The 18,273-nt window shown below is 43.7% G+C and overlaps 1 protein-coding gene across 1 annotated transcript in view; it reads right to left on the reverse strand.

Moving 5' to 3' along the window:
• acsl4b (acyl-CoA synthetase long chain family member 4b) overlaps positions 1-18,273 on the reverse strand; it is a 36,657-nt gene that overhangs the window by 6,313 nt on the left and 12,071 nt on the right. Inside the window, exons 2-7 of the mRNA XM_060912952.1 lie at positions 1,633-1,867; positions 1,336-1,513; positions 1,072-1,181; positions 857-995; positions 573-723; positions 1-73 (exon numbers count right to left, since the gene is read on the reverse strand). The exon at positions 1-73 is cut by the window's left edge and continues 51 nt beyond it. Of these exons, the coding sequence (XP_060768935.1) occupies positions 1-73; positions 573-723; positions 857-995; positions 1,072-1,181; positions 1,336-1,513; positions 1,633-1,860 (879 nt within the window). The 5' untranslated portion in view covers positions 1,861-1,867. The remainder of the gene's footprint in view (positions 74-572; positions 724-856; positions 996-1,071; positions 1,182-1,335; positions 1,514-1,632; positions 1,868-18,273) is intronic.

Genomic DNA, 18,273 nt, shown 5'->3' on the forward strand with positions numbered 1-18,273 from the left:
CAGACAGGAAATTTCGGCTGTCAGCTCCAGAACATGAGCCAGTGGAAGATAACCAATGTACGTGTCCTCAGGCCTACACACACACACACACACACACACACACACACTGCACAAATGCTCAGAATCTTTCTTTCCACTATATTCACCCTTTTTACTTTTACGACTGTAAGCCTTCATCTTCAGCTGTTGGAGCTCATCCACCTCCCGGTCTGATGTTTGGTGCAGCTGCTGAGATGCTTTTCTGCTCATCACGGTTGTAATGAGTGATTATTTGTGTTACTATATCCTTCCTGGCAGCTCCAACCAATCTAGTCATTTTCTTCTGATCTCTCTTATAAACAAAGGTTAGGGGCCATGCTCAAGGGCCCAACAGTAGCAGCTTGGCAGTGCTGGGGTTTGAACCCCCAACCTTCTGGTTAGTAACCCAGAGTATCCTTCTGTGTCTGTAGTAAACCCTGATTGTTAGTTGTTAAAATGGCCACTGTTTATAAATCTGAAACATTTAGACAATGCCCGATGTGAATGTACGTGCTCTGATTGGTTGGTTGTGTTCTGTACTGTGATTGGCTGACCCAAGACCCGGGATTCTCTGGCACTGGCCAGCCATTCCTGCAATGAGGTTACTGTGGTGCATCATCACTCCTTTAGGACGACCCGTCGAGCCGCTAGTGTACATCACTACAGCGAGATCGGACGGAGAGGGAGCATCACACTGCACACTCGCTGACAGGCAGACAGACACACAGACAGAGGTTATATTAGTGAAGTTAGACTATTAGACAGATGGGCATGAGGGAATTTCTAATCTGTATATTTACAAATATTAATATTTAAGTGTTATTATGGTCATATTCACAGTTCTCAGGTTTGGCTCCAAGCTCCACCACTTCCTGTAAGCTGTGGATGCTGAGGAATTGTGGGTAATTTTTCACAGACACACCCCCACTGCCCACATAGATCACATGCTTCAGACCCACAACATCCGGCAACACCGCCTGGAAAACAAAGGTGCAGTGTTTGTGTGTGTGTGTGTGTGTGTGTGTGCGCGCGTGTGTGTGTGTGTGTGTGTACCTTCAGCTTGGTTTCTAGCAATTCCTTGCTCGTGATGAGGTGTGTGGCTCCACACTGGTTCAATCCGAATGCTACAGCATCTTCACCTAGCGTAGCGTAGAGTGTCACCACTACACACACACACACACACACACACCATGTCAAAACAAAACTGCCAGATCACACATATACAGTAATCTAAAGTTAAAATAAGTTCCAAACGTATGCATGTTGTGTGTGTGTGTGTGTGTGTGTGTGTGTGTGTGTGTGTGTGTGTGTGTCTACAGGCGTAGTTGAATCTGAAGCAGGCCAGTGCTGTGATCATCCACTCCTCTCTTGTCTCACAGAAGATGGCAATAGAGCTGCGTGGCCTTTGACCCAAAGCAGACAGGCCAACGCCCAGGAAGTTCACTTGATGATGGACTTCCTCATATGTCTTCCACTTATACTGACCCAGGACTAGCTATACACACACACACACACACACACACCACAGACACACACTGACTGAGTGAAATCAGTTGATTGATTGATTGATTGATTGATTGATTGATTGATTGATTGGACAGGTTGTATGATTACCTTCTGAAAGACTTTGCCATCGGGCTGTGTCTCATTTTCCTGTGAGAGGATTTCCCTGGTCCCTACACAGGGCGAGTGTGTAAATCTGTCCACTGCGTAACGGAACAGCTTATCCACCGTGTCCATGCCCTCAAACTCCCACTGTACCAGACCGTCCAAACACTGCACTGCTCGGTACGGCCCCTCAGGACTCCCTGACACACTACACGCTCTCACACGCTCAGCCATCACGCGACTACACACACACACACACACACACACAGTGAAACACCTGCAGTGGATCCTCCAAAGCTATGTGTAGTCTAAATATTTATTCAGGACTGTTATTAGAAAAACACACACACACACACACACACACACAGAGTTAAATTGATTACATTCCCTACTTAACCCTAACCATAGCCCTGTGTGTTTCCTGTTTGTTTTATTTTTATTTTTTTTAGCTTTGCCATAGTGAGATATATATGTACATACTTTATGGCTGGGAAACCACTACAGCTTGCTCCAATTACAGTGGCCCCATTGTACCTAACCTGCATGTCTTTGGACTGGGGGGGAAACCGGAGCACCCGGAAGAAACCCATGCAGACACGGGGAGAACATGCAAACTCCACACAGAAAGGCCCTCGTCAGCCACCGCGCTCGAACCCAGAACCTTCTTGCTGTGAGGCGACAGTGCTAACCACTACACCACCGTGCCGCCCGTATATGCGTTGTGATGTGTTTTATGATAGTCTGCAAAAATGCATCATTAATTAACCATCTGTGTCATTAACCAATCTCAGATCAGAAGGACTAGTCCATTGAACTCCTGAACCCGTCCTACACGTTGTAATGGAATTTTTAGTATAGCCCTGGATGTGTTTTAGGGGTTCATGACCTGTTCATGAACCCAGTATGTGTGTGAAATTATATTAAAAATATGTCTGAACAATAATATATGCACCTCACCACACTACTGTATTAAACGTACATTCACGTCAACTACTGCACAGAGCTTTATAAATGATCTCCCAGAGTTATCAACTTTGATTGGGTCACTGTCAGCCCCTGCAGAACTCGATCAGGCAACTGAATGCTTAGAGTCAACATTCCGCCATACTTTAGATAATGTAGCTCCTCTAAAAAGGAAAATGGTCAGAGACAAAAAAATTAGCACCCTGGTATAATGATGACACTCGCACATTAAAACAGACCACTCGAAAATTGGAACGTAAATGGCATCAAACAAAATTGGTAGTGTTCAAATTAGCGTGGAAGGAGAGCTTCCTGAAGTATAGAAAAGCTCTTAGTGCTGCGAGATCAACATATCTCTCCTCCCTAATAGAAGATAACAAAAATAATCCTAGATTCCTATTTAATACTGTAGCAAAATTAACCAGGAATAAGTCCACTATAGACACATGCAGACCTGCAGTATGGAGTAGCAACGACTTCATGAATTTTTTTATGACAAAATTGAAAATATCTCATCTCATCTCATTATCTCTAGCCGCTTTATCCTTCTACAGGGTTGCAGGCAAGCTGGAGCCCATCCCAGCTGACCACGGGCGAAAGGCGGGGTACACCCTGGACAAGTCGCCAAGTCAAAATTGAAAATATCTGACAAAAAATTCAAACTACTAATTTAAGGTCAGACAATGTAAGTGACCCTGTAGTTAACAATATAACTGTATCAGATCAGCAATTAGAATGTTTTACTCCCCTTAAAGAAACTGAATTACTTTCATTAATCTCTACATCAAAAGCCTCAACTTGCGTACTAGATCCCTTACCTACACGTCTATTCAAACAGATAATACCTGAAGTAATTGAACCGCTTCTAAAAATAATAAATTCTTCTCTTACGATTGGCTATGTACCCAAATCCTTTAAACTAGCTGTAAGGGCCAGTTAAGCAATAATAATTTAAGTTAAAAACAGTTAAAATGAATGATGATAATTTAAGAACATAGAAAAGAGTTTAGAACATAGAAAAAGAACATAGAAAAGAGTTCCATGTTCTAAATCTTATGATGTGACATTACTAACTGTGTATACCTTAGTTTCGAGTCAGAACACAGTAAACATTGTATGAGTTTCCACTGTTATGCTGATGACACACAGTTGTATGTTTCTACAAAACCTGATGAGAGACACCAGCTTAATAGAACTGAGGAATGTGTTAAGGACATTAGACACTGGATGCTTATTAACTTCCTTCTGCTTAACTCTGACGAGACTGAAGTACTTGTACTCAGATCACATGCAGCTAGAAGTAAGTTTTCTGATTCCACAGTAACTCTGGATGGCCTTTCTGTTCCTTCACGTGCAGCAGTAAAAGACCTCGGAGTGATTATTGACCCCAGTCTTTCATTCGAAACTCACATTTATAACATCACCCGGATAGCTTTCTTTCATCTCAGAAATATTGCTAAGATAAGAAATTTAATGTCACTACATGATGCAGAAAAACTAGTCCATGCTTTCGTTCCCTCCAGGTTGGATTATTGTAATGCCTTACTGTCTGGATGTTCCAATAAGTGCATAAACAAGCTCCAGTTAGTTCAAAATGCAGCAGCAAGAGTCCTTACTAGAACTAGAAAATATGACCACATCACCCCTGTCTTATCCACACTGCATTGGCTCCCAATCAAATTTCGTATTGATTATAAAATACTACTATTGACCTTTAAAGCACTGAATGTTCTCGCACCACAGTACCTGAGTGAACTTCTGCTCCTCTATGACCCGCCACGCCTACTTAGATCAAAAGGTGCAGGCTATCTGCTGGTACCTCGTATAGTGAAGGCTACATCAGGGGGCGGAGCCTTTTCTTACAAAGCCCCACAGTTATGGAACAGCCTTCCAAGTAGTGTTCGGGAATCAGACACAGTCTCAGTGTTTAAGGCTACGTTCACACTGCAGGCTGAAGTGACTCAAATCCGATCTTTTCGCCCATATGTGACCTGTATCCGATCTTTTATTGACAATATGAACGAGACAGATCCGATTTTTTCAAATCCGACCCAGGCCGTTTGGATATGTGGTGCTAATTCCGATTCCTATCCGCTCTTTTCATATGTGACTTCAGTCTGAACTGCCAGGTCGCATTCATCCGACTTACACGTCATCAACAAGCCACAAACGTCACTATTCTGCGCTGAAGTAGGCGGCGGGTCTCTCAAAAAAGTTACAACAACATGGCGCATAATCACGGGCGCAGATAGAGGGTGGGACGAGTCATATTTAAATTCACCTCGTTCGGTCCCCCCCACTTATAGGGAGGAAAAAACGTCTATGCTGTCTTTCTTTGCATAAGGCAAACCTCACGGAAAAATCAAAAGACTAATTACCATTCGGTTTATTGAGGTGCACGGCAGTGTATACATAGTTGCAACAACTCACATAAAACAAAACAAAGACTGATATTCGGTTGGTTGAGCTGCGCAGACTGCACAGGTTGCGAGCTCGAGCTTGGTTGCTATGGTTACTAACAACAAGTTTGACAGGCATATCGGGGTTGGGGTTGGTTTGCTGGCAGCTTTGTCCCCCCCAGTTTTTTGTCCCCCCCAGTTCAAAAAACGTATCTGCGCCCCTGCGCATGACATCAGTGCGAGGGACGCTTCGGGCTGTGAAGGTTCTGAATCTTCTCAATGGAAGGACGCAGAGGTTAGGGAGCTGATTTCCATTTGGGGGGATGCAGCTATTCAAGCTAGATTGGATGAGTCATACCGCAACCGGGCGGTTTTACTTCCGTAAATACTGGCCATGCTCACTGCATGTGACGTCGTCGTATCCTGCAGTGCGCATGCGGAACACTTTTAGCATCCAGCCAGAGCAGACCTGCTTGATCCATCCTGGTGCCCTCTGTCTGGTCGGAGTTTTATCGCCCCACTCCTGTGAAGGACGGCCCCATGAGGACAGTTGAGGGTTATACCTGTTAAAACTGTTAATATTATAGTCAGGCTGTCTGTTGTCGCCCAAATGAGGATGGGTTCCCTTTTGAGTCTGGTTCCTCTCGAGGTTTCTTCCTCATGTCGTCTGAGGGAGTTTTTCCTTGCCACCGTCGCCGCAGGCTTGCTCATTGGGGATAGATTAGGGATAAAATTAGCTCATGTTTTAAGTCGTTCAAATTCTGTAAAGCTGCTTTGCGACAATGTTTATTGTTAAAAGCGCTGTACAAATAAACTTGATTTGATTTTGATTTGATTTGATTTTAGGTCGCTTTTCGTTCATACTGAGGATCACATACAAGTCGCATATATTTGTTAATGTGAACGACCTCACAAAAAAATCGGATTTCACAAAAAAATCGGAATTGAGCATTAAGCCTTGCAGTGTGAACGTAGCGTAAGTCTCGGCTGAAAACATATCTGTTTAGTCAAGCCTTGTGTTAATGGTGTTTATGAGGTAAAGGTGTAGATCTGGAGGATCCTCAGACAGAGTGTTTTGGTAAACTGGGATGTATGGATGCTGTCAGTCCCCACTCGCTTGCTCACTCGAGTTTGTTGACGGTGTAGTGGCTGCTGCTTTATGTCCCGGTGCTCCCTCATGCCTGTGTTACCTTCTGGCTCTCCCCTTTTAGTTATGCTGTCATAGTTAGTTGCCGGAGTCCCTGCTTGCACTCGGCACAAAATGTATACCGTTCCTACTTCATCAAGTGACATTGGGCATACCTAACAACCTGTGTTTTCTCTCTCTCTTTCTCCCCTTCCATCCCCCCAACTCTGTCTGTCCCTCCGAGTTACATGTCAATCCTGGGATTGAGATGCTGAACCTCTTCTGCTCCTCGGACCTGCCAGATCCATCCTGATGTTTTATGTCTGATTGGAGTCTCATCACATTGCTCCTGTGGACAACAGCCCCATGTGGACAGTTGAAAGTTGCACTTGGAAGACGCTCTGGACTCTTACAGTGATGCTTTTATGGCTGAGGACTACAGTTGACTTGCTAGCTTTAGGACTGCAGTTGTCATGAACAGTTTTGCACTCAAGTTTCCATCAATGAACAGTTTATAACCAACAAAATGACTTCATGTTAAAACTTTTAAAATGTTATGATCACGCTGTCTGTTATCACCCAAATAAGGATGGGTTCCCTTTTGAGTCTGGTTCCTCTCGAGGTTTCTTTCTCATGTCGTCTGAGGGAGTTTTTCCTTGCCACCGTTGCCACAGGCTTCATCATTGGGGATAGATTAGGGATAAAATTAGCTCATGTTTAAAGTCATTAAAATTCTGTGACCCTGCTTTGGGACAATGTCTATTGTTAAAAGTGCTATAAAAATAAACTTGACTTAACTTGAAATGTTTATTATGTTTAGGAAGAGGATTAGTGATAATGGCACCTGTCCTTGAGAAACCCCCAAAGGTTGGGAAAGATAAACAAATGGAACAGATCTGTTGACAAAGGACAACTCGTTTTATGGTAGGAGTTTAAATTCTTGCTCTTGATTGGGTTATGGTCTTTCTGTTAAAAGTTCCACAAGGATATAAAAAGCCATCATGAGGAAGGGGAGGCGCACGTGCCTGAAACTGTTTCTTTGTTCTGCATTTCTTTTGCGTTGAGAAACCAATAATAAAGATTCTTTTTCCCTGCTTGGATCCAAATGAGTGAGCGTTTTTCTTTTTTTCACCACAACATCCTCCATGGAGAAGGTGGAGTCTGAGGACTCAGGGGGGAGCTTCATCCATATCTCTGACAGAGGTCACTGAGGCAGTCAAGAAGCTCCTCGATGGCAAGGCACCAGGGGTGGATGAGATTCGCCCCAAGTTGCTGAAGGCTCTGGACATTGTTGGGCTGTCTTGGCTGACACGCCTCTTCAATGTCACATGGAGGTCGGGTACAGTGCCTGTGGAGTGGCAGACCGGGGTGGTGGTTCCTCTTTTCAGAAAGGGGTACCGGAGAGTGTGCTCCAATTATAGGGGTATCACAGTGCTCAGCCTCCCCGGGAAAGTTTATTCCAGGGTGCTGCAAAGGAGGCTCTGACCGATTGTTGAATCTCAGATTCAGGATGAGCAATGTGGATTCCATCCTGGCCGTGGAATGGTGGACCAGCTCTTTACCCTGGCAGGGTTGTTGGAGGGATTCATGGGAATATGACCAGCCAATCTACATGTGTTTTGTAGATTTGGAAAAGGCTTATGACCGTGTCCCCCGGGGGCTCTTGTGGGGGGCACTGCAGGAGTATGGGGTATCAGGGCCATTGCTATGAGCTATCCGGTCCTTGTACAACCAAAGTGTGAGCCGTGTCTGAATTCTCAGCACAAAGTCAAACATGTTCCTGGTGGGTGTTGGACTTCACCAAGACTACCCCTTGTCGCAGATCCAGTTTGTGATATTCATGGATGGGACCTCAAGGCGCAACCGGGGTGAGGAGGGTGTCCAGTTTGGGAACCTCAGAATTGCATCTCTGCTCTTTGCAGATGATGTGGTTCTGTTGGCTTCTTCAGAGTGTGATCTTCAGCAAGCACTGAGACGGTTTGCAGCTGAGAGTGAAGTGGCTGGGATGAGAGTCAGCACCTCCAAGTCTGAGGCCATGGTTCTCTGCCGGAAAATGGTGGAGTGCTCCCTCCGGGTTGGGAATGAGTTGCTGCCCCAGGTGAAGGAGTTCAAGTACCTCGGGGTCTTTTCCCAAGTGATGGTAAAATGGAGCCTGAGATGGACAGGCGAATTGGGCCAACATCAGCAGTAATGTGGGTGTTGTACCAGTCCGTCGTGGTGAAGAAGGAGTTGAGCTAGAAGGCAAAGCTTTCGATTTACCAGTCAATCTACGTTCCAGCCCTCACCTATGGTCATGACCTTTGGGTAGTGACTGAAAGGATGAGATTGCAGATACAAGTGGCTGAAATGAGCTTTCTCTGTAGGGTTGTTGGGCTCAGCCTTAGAGATGGGGTGAGGTGCTCAGACATCTGGAGGAATCTCGGAGTAGAGCCGCTGCTCCTTCATGTTGAAAGGAGTCAGCTGAGGTGGTTCGGACATCTGATTAGGATGCTTCCTGGGCACATCCAACTGGGAGGAGACCTTGGGGTAGACCCAGAACACGCTGGAGAGATTATATATCTCATCTGGCCTGGGAGCACCTTGGGATCCCCCAGGAGTAATTGGTAAGCATTGCTGGGGAAAGGGACACCTAGAATACCCTGCTTAGTCTGCTGCCACCATGACCCAACTTCAGATAAGCGGAAGAAAATGGATGGATGGATGGATGGATGGATGGATGGATGGATGGATGGAGGCAAGGCAAGGCAAGGCAAGACAAGTTTATTTCTATAGCGCATTTCATACACAATGGCAGTTCAATGTGCTTTACAGAGGTAAAGGCAAAACAGTAAACAATAGAAAATAAAATTACATAAAATAAAGGGGGAAGAAGAGAAAAAATAATAAGAATTAAACAATAGTAGAAATAAAATAATAAAATGAAGTAAAAGTTCAGTAAAAACAGCAGAATAAAATAGAATAAAAGTTAAGTAAAGTTTAAAACATGTAAAGATGATGGTATTTATCAGTTAGCAGAAAGCATCTGAGAACAGCTTGGTCTTTAGTCTAGATTTGAAGCTGCCAACAGCAGGAGCATTTTTGATGTCCTCTGGCAGTTGGTTCCATAGCTGTACTGCATAGTAGCTAAAAGCTGCTTCACCACACTTTGTTTTAACAACTGGTTTTACCAGTAAATTCTGCTGCGATCTGGTAGATCTGATTGGGTTAGGCCGCTGCAACATATCAGAGAGGTAATTGGGCCCTGTACCATTTAGAGATTTGTACACCAGCAGCAATGCTTTAAAGTCAATTCTGTAGCTTACTGGAAGCCAGTGAAGGGACCTTAGAATTGGAGTAATGTGCTCTGTTCTTTTTGTTCGTGTGAGAACCCTCGCCGCTGCATTTTGAACCAGCTGAAGTCGTTTGATGGTCTTTTTTGGCAGGCCTGTGAAAAGGCCATTGCAGTAATCAACCCTACTAGAGATGAAGGCATGTATAAGTTTTTCCAGATCATTTTTTGACACAAGTCCTCTTAGTTTGGAAATGTTTGTTAGGTGATAAAATGCCGATTTAGTGATTGCTTTCATGTGACTGTCAAAGTTTAGCTCGCTGTCAATGAAAACACCAAGATTTTTAACCATTTCTTTTGCTTTAATCCCCTTTGTGTCAAGAATAGTGGTAATCCTGAGTCTTTCATCTTTTTTCCCAAATAGAATTACTTCTGTTTTATCTGTGTTCAGCTGAAGAAAATTTTGTGACATCCAGTTGTTGATTTGGTCAATACACTGGTAGAGACATTCAAGGGGGACTTCCGGTGTAGCGACTAATGGAGTAGGACGCGTTTCTCCGAGCTCCTGCAGCAACCTTTAAAAAAAACCTATTTTAGGTACACCTTTTGTGTACCTTTGGTTTTTTCGGTGTGTGTGTTCTCCACCATCATAATTTGAATTTAATGCCGTCTTTTTGCCGATCAAAATGCCTCCAAAGCCTAAAGTACCTATACAACCACCGCAGCCTGCTTCACATGTTGTATCCCCGCCTCATAGTGACTCCCCTTCTGGCCTGGCCGGGGCTGCAGGCGGCACTGCTTTCCACGATTTTAAGGTCGAGCTGCTCTCGTCACTCCGTGTTGAGATGTCGGCTATTTTTAAAACTGAGCTTCAGGCTGCCTTGACCGAAAACTTGTCAAATATCAAGACTGAGCTACAGGCAGTGAAGTCTGAATTATCTAGTAGCATTACAAACATCCAGTCTGATGTGTGCACTCTGAAGACTACCGTAGGTGAAATGGAGACCTCGCTGTCCTCCTGCGCCGACGACATTACTACCTTACAGGCTAAAGTGGAGCATCTGACAACTGAACTGATGAGATTGGACAATAAATGCGAGGATTTGGAGGCGAGATCACGGCGCAATAACCTACGGCTAGTGGGCATTCCCGAAGATTTTTTCACCTCTTCTACTGCTACAGCCGTTTCCTCTCTGCTCAAGGAGGCTTTTAAGCTTGAGAAGGAGCCCCTCGTGGACCGCGCTCATCGTACTCTCCAGCCGAAGCCGAAGCCCGGAGAGCGCCCTCGCCCCATAATCACTCGTTTGCACTACTATACAGACTGCGTGGATATACTGCGCCAAGCCAGGGCTCAGCAACGGATCAAGATTGGAGACATGAGTTTTTCTGTCTTCCCCGACCACACTCTGAGGACGGCCCGTGCCCGAGCCTCCTTTAATGAGGTTCGACGCCGACTCCGCGAAATACCGGGGATTCGCTTTGGTTTGCTCCACCCGGCGCGCCTCCGGGTTACTCATAACGGTTCAGAGAAGGAGTTTAAATCACCAGAAGAGACCAGCGCATTCATCAGATCGCTCAATAGTGAGAGAATCGAGAAATGATACACAACCTTGAGGAAGCAGTGTCAGTTAATATTGACAGTTATTACTTTATTTCATATGTTTCCTCTTTTCTTCTTTCTTTACTATTCTCATACATGCACACTGTGTGGTTTTCAGATTTCACTTCAACTTGGAGTTGATTGGTTGTACTGTTCTGTCAAATGTTGCTAGGCCTGCAGGAGCTTAATCCAAAGCTCGATAGTCATGCTTAAAGCCATAAGTTTTTGTTTTGGGGATCTGACTCCTTGTGGAGTTAGCACTGGGTTCTCCATCATTTGGGGATGGGATCGTTGTAAGTGCAATGGGGTGGGGTGGGGGGTTCAATGTGTAAGTGTTTTTTTTGTGTGGTTTTTTTGCGTTTTTCCCCCTCTTTTCCTTCCTTCCCTGGGGGTCCACATTCAGTCTATTTCTATCTCTAGGAACTTAACATATGTCCACCAACGCTCGTACTTCTGATATTCCACATATTGGGTCCTCTGTGAGATTTTTGAGCTGGAATATTAAAGGTAGTCCAATTAAGAGATCAAGGATATTTGCTCATTTGAAATGTCTTAAAGCTAGTCTGGCTAACGCGACTTCAAAGCTCTCCAAGCTATTGGTCTGGCCAAGATATTAAGCCCAACCGTTTCCCAGAGCCTGTGGTTGACCCGCCTCCCTGAAATGCCTCAGTTTGCTACTGGTCGAAGCCAGAAAAGGCTGTGACGAAGCTTAAACCAATCACATCACTCTTTCCTCTGACGTATGTGACGCGACGGGGCTAACTGGTAGATTATACTCTTACCGAAGCCGGTCGGGAGCAAGGCGAAAATGTCCTTCCTTTCAATAAATACCTCCAGAGCTGCTCTTTGCTCTGTTTTCAATGAGAACTTCCCGTTGAATGCTTTCAATACAGCATCTATGCGTAATAGATGCGGAAGCGTGAATGAAGCGCTTCCGGCATAGATTCTGTAAACGATCTATGGCTTCTGGTCGCAGTTCTACTACGTCAGTGCCTTGAACACGCCTCTACCCAGGGCCATTGGAGATGCTCAAAGTTGATTGGTTCCCGATTTTTCGGGAGCTTGGAAGAGCTGTAGATAGCTTGCCTGGCCAGACTAAGCTCGCAACAGGCCCTCGTGTTGTGTCACACTTAGGATGGGCGGGCCCAGGCTATCTTAAAGCTGACCTAGTGTTTCTGCAGGAAACCCACATGCGCGTCAAAGATCAGTTCAGACTTAAATGTTCCTGGGTTTCTGAGGTGTTTCACTCTAATTTCAACTCTAAAGCCAGGGGGGTTGCTATTTTAATTGGTAAGTCAATTCAGTTTTCAGCTTCTAAGGTGATATCAGACAAAAACGGCAGATACTTAATTGTTATAGGCACGCTATTCCATACTCCCATTTTATTAGTTAACATATATGCCCCCAATTTTGATGAGCCACAATTTATGAATAAACTTTTTGAATGTCTTCCCTCATTGAACAACAGCCTTCTTATAATTGGAGGGGACATGAACTGTGTAATTGATCCCAATCTAGACCGCTCTAACCCACGAACTCTGACCCCTTCTTTAATGTCGAGGTCACTTTCATATTTTATGTCCAAGAACAGTTGCATTGATCCTTGGAGATTTTATAACCCTTGTACCAAGGAATATTCATTTTTTTCTCAGATGCATCAGTCTTTCTCTCAGATTGATTATTATTTTATTGATGCTAAACTAATTCCCAATGTACTGTCTGTCAATTACCACCCGATTGTTATTTCTGACCATGCTTCTCTTTCTTTAGATATTCAGTTCTCTTCACAACCCCGGTACTCTACACCTTGGAGGTTCAATACATTACTTCTCTCAGATGATAAGTTCACCGAATTTATTGCAACTAAAATTGATGATTATATCTCTATAAATCAAAATGATATGGAACCCGTTTCTTGTTCACTGCTGTGGGAATCATTAAAAGCATACTTGCAAGGACAAATTATTTCCTACTCTGCCCACTTGAATAAGTCCCGTAAAACCAAATTGCAAGAACTCTCTATCAATATCACCAAATTGGACCAACAACTCGCTACTTGCCCCTCTCCCAGTTTACTTAAACGTGTTGATTTACAGACTGAATTTGATCTCATCACCACCAGTGATGCAGAGCGACTTCTCTTACGATCACGCTCCACATATTATGAACATGGCGACAAGGCAAGTCGGCTCCTGGCTCATCAACTACGTCGCCAGGCAGCCTCACGTATGATCCCTCAGATAAAAGATTCATCCAGCTCATTGCATAAGGATCCCACTACCATTAATTCTGTTTTTCACTCATTTTACTCCTCTTTATATACGTCTGAATCTCCACCTGACACCACTGAAGTGAATTCATTCCTAGATAGCCTCAATTTTCCTGTGTTAAGCTTAGATGCTGCTAAAAAACTTGACTCCCCATTAACGGTAGAAGAAATCACTCTCGCTGTGAGTAGCATGCAAAATAACAAAGCTCCTGGCCCTGATGGATTCCCAGTTGAATTTTTTAAGAGATTTCAGGAAAAACTGCTCCCTTTATTGCATGCTGTTTATAATCACTGGAACATGGCACTCTCCCTCCCACCTTAAGGCAAGTCTCCATAAGTCTCCTCTTAAAAAAAGATAGGGATCCAAATCTCTGCAGCTCATACAGACCTCTCTCATTAATAAATGTAAATGCTAGAGATCCTTGCTAAAGCTTTGGCCTGTCGCCTGGAAAACATTGTACCAACTATTGTCTCACATGAGCAAACTGGATTTGTTAAGGGGCGGCAGTTATTTTTTAATGTCCGCACACTCCTAAATATTATTTACTCTAAAACTACCACAACACCCGAAGTAGTAATCTCGGTTGATGCAGAAAAAGCTTTCGACAGGGTTGAATGGGACGATTTATTTACTGTACTAAAGAAATTTGGACCGGGAAATGGGTTCATTTCATGGATACGTCTCCTTTATACATCTCCACAAGCAAGCATCTCCAATAATGGCATCCAATCCAGTTTTTTTACTCTAACCCGTGGTACCAGACAGGGGTGCCCCTATCTCCTCTATTGTTCGCACTAGCTATAGAGCCCTTGTCAATCTTTCTGAGGTCCTCCTCAACTTTTAGAGGGATCTCACGATTGGGCACAGAATTCAAGTTGTCACTTTATGCTGATGATTTATTGTTATATGTCTCAGATCCTGTCCTTTCCATTCTCACAATTTTATCTGCTTTCCAGAGATTTGGATCATTCTCAGGCTATAAAGTGAATATCTCTAAAAGTGAATGCTATCCTATTAATGCTTTAGCATCACAGCTTACACAGTCAGACGTCCCTTTTAAGATGAATCTGTCTGGCTTTAGGTATCTTGGGATCAGCGTTACCAGAACGTTAAAGTCGTGGGTGGTAGAAATGGGCAACTAGACTTGCTTGAAGATTCTTGAAAACATTTCACCTCTCGTCCAAAAGGCTTCCTCAGTTCTGTCTGACTAATAGGGAGTATCAGATATTTATCCTCTCCTGGATCAGAATCAGAATTCTGATGACCAGCTCATCTAAGGTGTCATTGAGGCATCATGTTGGTGTGGGTCACTGGAGGCTGGGTGTGAACGGTGAGTCATTAGGGTGATCAAAGGATTGTCCGTTAGGGTGATCAATGGCAATCTGACTCTCTCTGTCCTCCTGTGAGTCACTGAAAACAGCTGGGTCCTGGCGTACACCCAGCCGTCTGGGAAGAGTGTCCAATACCGCCTTGTAGATGGTTGACAAATGATGTCTTAGACCCCCACCTCTGTTCAGTGATGGCCATTCCAGGTTGACAAAAATGGCTTCTTTAGCTCCTCGCTCATACCAACGATCCTCTCTGGCTAAAATGCGTACATTACAATCCTGAAATGAGTGTCCTTTGTTGTTAAGATGAATGTAGACAGCCGAGTCCTGGCCTGAGGAGCTGGCTCTCCTGTGTTGGGCCAAGCGCCTGTATAGCGGTTGTTTGATCTCACCAATATACGAATCCGTGCAATTCTCATTGCACTGAATTGCATACACTACGTTGTCCTGTTTGTGTCTGGGTATTCTGTCCTTAGGGTGGACCAGTTTCTGCTTCAGGGCATAATCATTAGGTGATAGAGCAAAATAAATTTGGGTGTCATCTGCATAGCAGTGATACAAAATTGAGTTGTTCTTGACAATTTGTCCAAGTGGGAGCATATAAAGGTTGAATAGTAATGGTCCAAGGATCGACCCCTGGGGGACACCACAGGTCAAGGACATTGATGTTGAGGTACAATTTCCCATGGTAACAAAGAAGCTTCTATCTTTTAAGTATGATTTTAACCAATCGATAACTTTACCAGTCAACCCAACCCAGTGTTCAAGTCGATATAGCAGTATGTTGTGATCAACAGTATCAAAAGCTGCACTGAGGTCCAGTAACACCAGGACCGATGTTTTGCCTGCATCAGTATTAAGACGCATATCATTTATAACTTTAATCAGTGCTGTTTCAGTGCTATGATTGGCACGAAATCCTGACTGAAAGTTATCAAAACAGCTGTTTGATATCAAGAAGGCAGTTAATTGATTGAAGACAATTTTTTCAAGGATTTTCCCAATGAATGGTAGATTTGATATTGGCCTGTAGTTGTTCAATACTGAAGCATCCAGATTATTCTTTTTAAGTAGGGGCTTTACAACGGCATTTTTTCAGGGACACAGGAACAACGCCAGTCTCTAGGGATGTATTTATGATCTGAAGCACATCTGTAATTATGAGGTGAAGAACAGACTTAAAAAAGTTGGTGGGCAGAATGTCCAATTCAGATGTTGAGGAACTGAGATTTTGTACAGTTTTTTCAAGAGTCTCGTAATCAAACAAAATTCTGACATTGTGTTGAAATTGTCTGTTTGTGTCACTGGTGATTGCAGCTTTTCAGTTATTTGCAACTGAGATATATTATGAGCAATATTCTGCCACATTTTATCAATTTTACCTTTGAAGAAGGATGCAAACTCATTGCATTTATTAACTGAGAGAAGTTCAGGTGCTAATTGTGGTGGGGGATTAGTTAGCTTCTCTACTGTTGAAAATAGCACACGGGCATTGTTCATATTCCTGTTGATGATGTTGGAGAAGAAAGACTGTCTTGCTTTACCAATTTCATAATTATATTTACAAAGCATCTCTTTATGGATTTGATAATGGATGTGAAGTTTAGATTTGTGCCATTTTCTTTCAGTCTTCCTACATTCTCTCTTTAGCAGTTTAACAGCTGGGTGTTGCTTCCATGGTGCTTTCTGCTTATCATTGACTCTTTTGATTTTGAATGGAGCAATATCATCCATAATTTGGGTCATATTTAAATAAAAAAATTCCAGTAAGTCGTCTACAGAGTCTGACATTTTAGTTGAGATCCGTGAGAGAGCTTGCTCAAAGAGAACACGTGTTGTTGTTTATGACTCTCCTACCTTTAGTCGTTGAGCTGTTCTGAATGTGAGGGGACATAGAAACATCAGAGAAAACACAGAAATGATCAGATAAGGCCAAGTCAACAACAGTAGTAGGAACAGTAAGACCCTTTGCAATAACGAGGTCAAGGATATGACCACGAGAGTGGGTCGGCCCCTGTACATATTGTACTAGGTTGAAGTTGTCAATAAGTGCAAGTAGTTCTCTGGCATAAGTGTTTTCAGGATTATCTACATGCAAGTTAAAATCCCCAGATATAATAAGACAGTCAAACTCTAAGCAAATGACAGACAACAGTTCACCAAACTCTTCCAGAAAAACTTTGGCTGAATGTCTCGGAGGCCTGTAAATAGTTAATAACAATATGTTAGGAGAGCATGTAACAAGTGCACATAAGTGTTCAAAGGATGTAAAATCACCAAGTGAGGACTGTTTACATTGAAAAGAGGCTTTGAATATATTTGTGATCCCTCCACCTTTCCCCTGTCGGGTAGCACTCATGAAATTAAAATTTGGGGGAGCTGCTTCAATAAGGGTGGTAGCACTCTTTGCTTGATCCAGCCATGTTTCAGTTAGAAGCAAAAAAATCAAGATTGTGTTTGCAAATAAGATCATTAATTAAAAATGACTTGTCAGAGAGAATTACAGCTCTGTGATTGGCTGAAGCAGTCAGCACTCATGAATTATTCATTTCCCCCATTTCATTCTACAAAATAAATTAGCACTTTTTCACAAGGATTTTACCTCAATTTTCTGCCTTCCGGACTATAGACCCCTTTCACTGACGTCACCCGAAACCGGAAGTAAACAGACCCTGCACCACTTTGGAAGACCAACAATCTCGTGATTAGGGGGAAATAACGGCAGCGGTATGTGAACCCACAAGAATAAAGTGGAGTGGCAAACGACTTAAACAAACAAATCTGAGCTGTTTTATTTATGATTTATTGGCCCAACAGTAGACTTGAAAGAAACCTGTGTGAGACTTGGCAAAAAACTGTGGATATAATGGATAAGTCTGTGCATGATCTGCGGACTCTTTGAGGTAAGCAAACGCAAGAAATTCAGATTTAAAACATGCTAAATTGGCCCCAAGTTGATAACTGTATGAGGAGCAAGCCTCCCAGACTTCTACAATTTAATAATAATAATAATTTAGGATGGTTTGGGGCTTGCTCACTGCTGCCAGGTTAGTTGTTGAGTAGCCTGACTGTTTTTTTTTTCTTGCGTGTGGTATAGTCCGGGAGCCAAAGGCCCAAATTTGGCTGAACCTGTATACACACTGTATAACTCAGTATGTAATTTTATACAGAACCTGTGACATAACATGTTGCGTATATGTGAAGGTGTGTGTGTGTGTGTGTGTGTGTGTGTGTGTGCAGAGGTTTAGTTCAATTCTTAAGTTGAGTTCTTAAGAGGGGGCGGCACGGTGGTGTAGTGGTTCACACTGTCGCCTCACAGCAAGAAGGTCCTGGGTTCGAGCCCCGTGGCCGGCGAGGGCCTTTCTGTGCGGAGTTTGCATGTTCTCCCCGTGTCCGCGTGGGTTTCCTCCGGGTGCTCCGGTTTCCCCCACAGTCCAAAGACATGCAGGTTAGGTTAACTGGTGACTCTAAATTGAGCGTAGGTGTGAATGTGGGTGTGAATGGTTGTCTGTGTCTATGTGTCAGCCCTGTGATGACCTGGCGACTTGTCCAGGGTGTACCCCGCCTTTCGCCCGTAGTCAGCTGGGATAGGATCCAGCTCGCCTGCGACCCTGTAGAACAGGATAAAGCGGCTACAGATAATGAGATGAGATGAGTTCTTAAGCGCATTCTTTCACTAACACACTACCATCA

The sequence above is a fragment of the Neoarius graeffei genome, chromosome 28, assembly GCF_027579695.1.
Source record: "Neoarius graeffei isolate fNeoGra1 chromosome 28, fNeoGra1.pri, whole genome shotgun sequence".
Taxonomy (NCBI): Eukaryota; Metazoa; Chordata; class Actinopteri; order Siluriformes; family Ariidae; genus Neoarius; species Neoarius graeffei.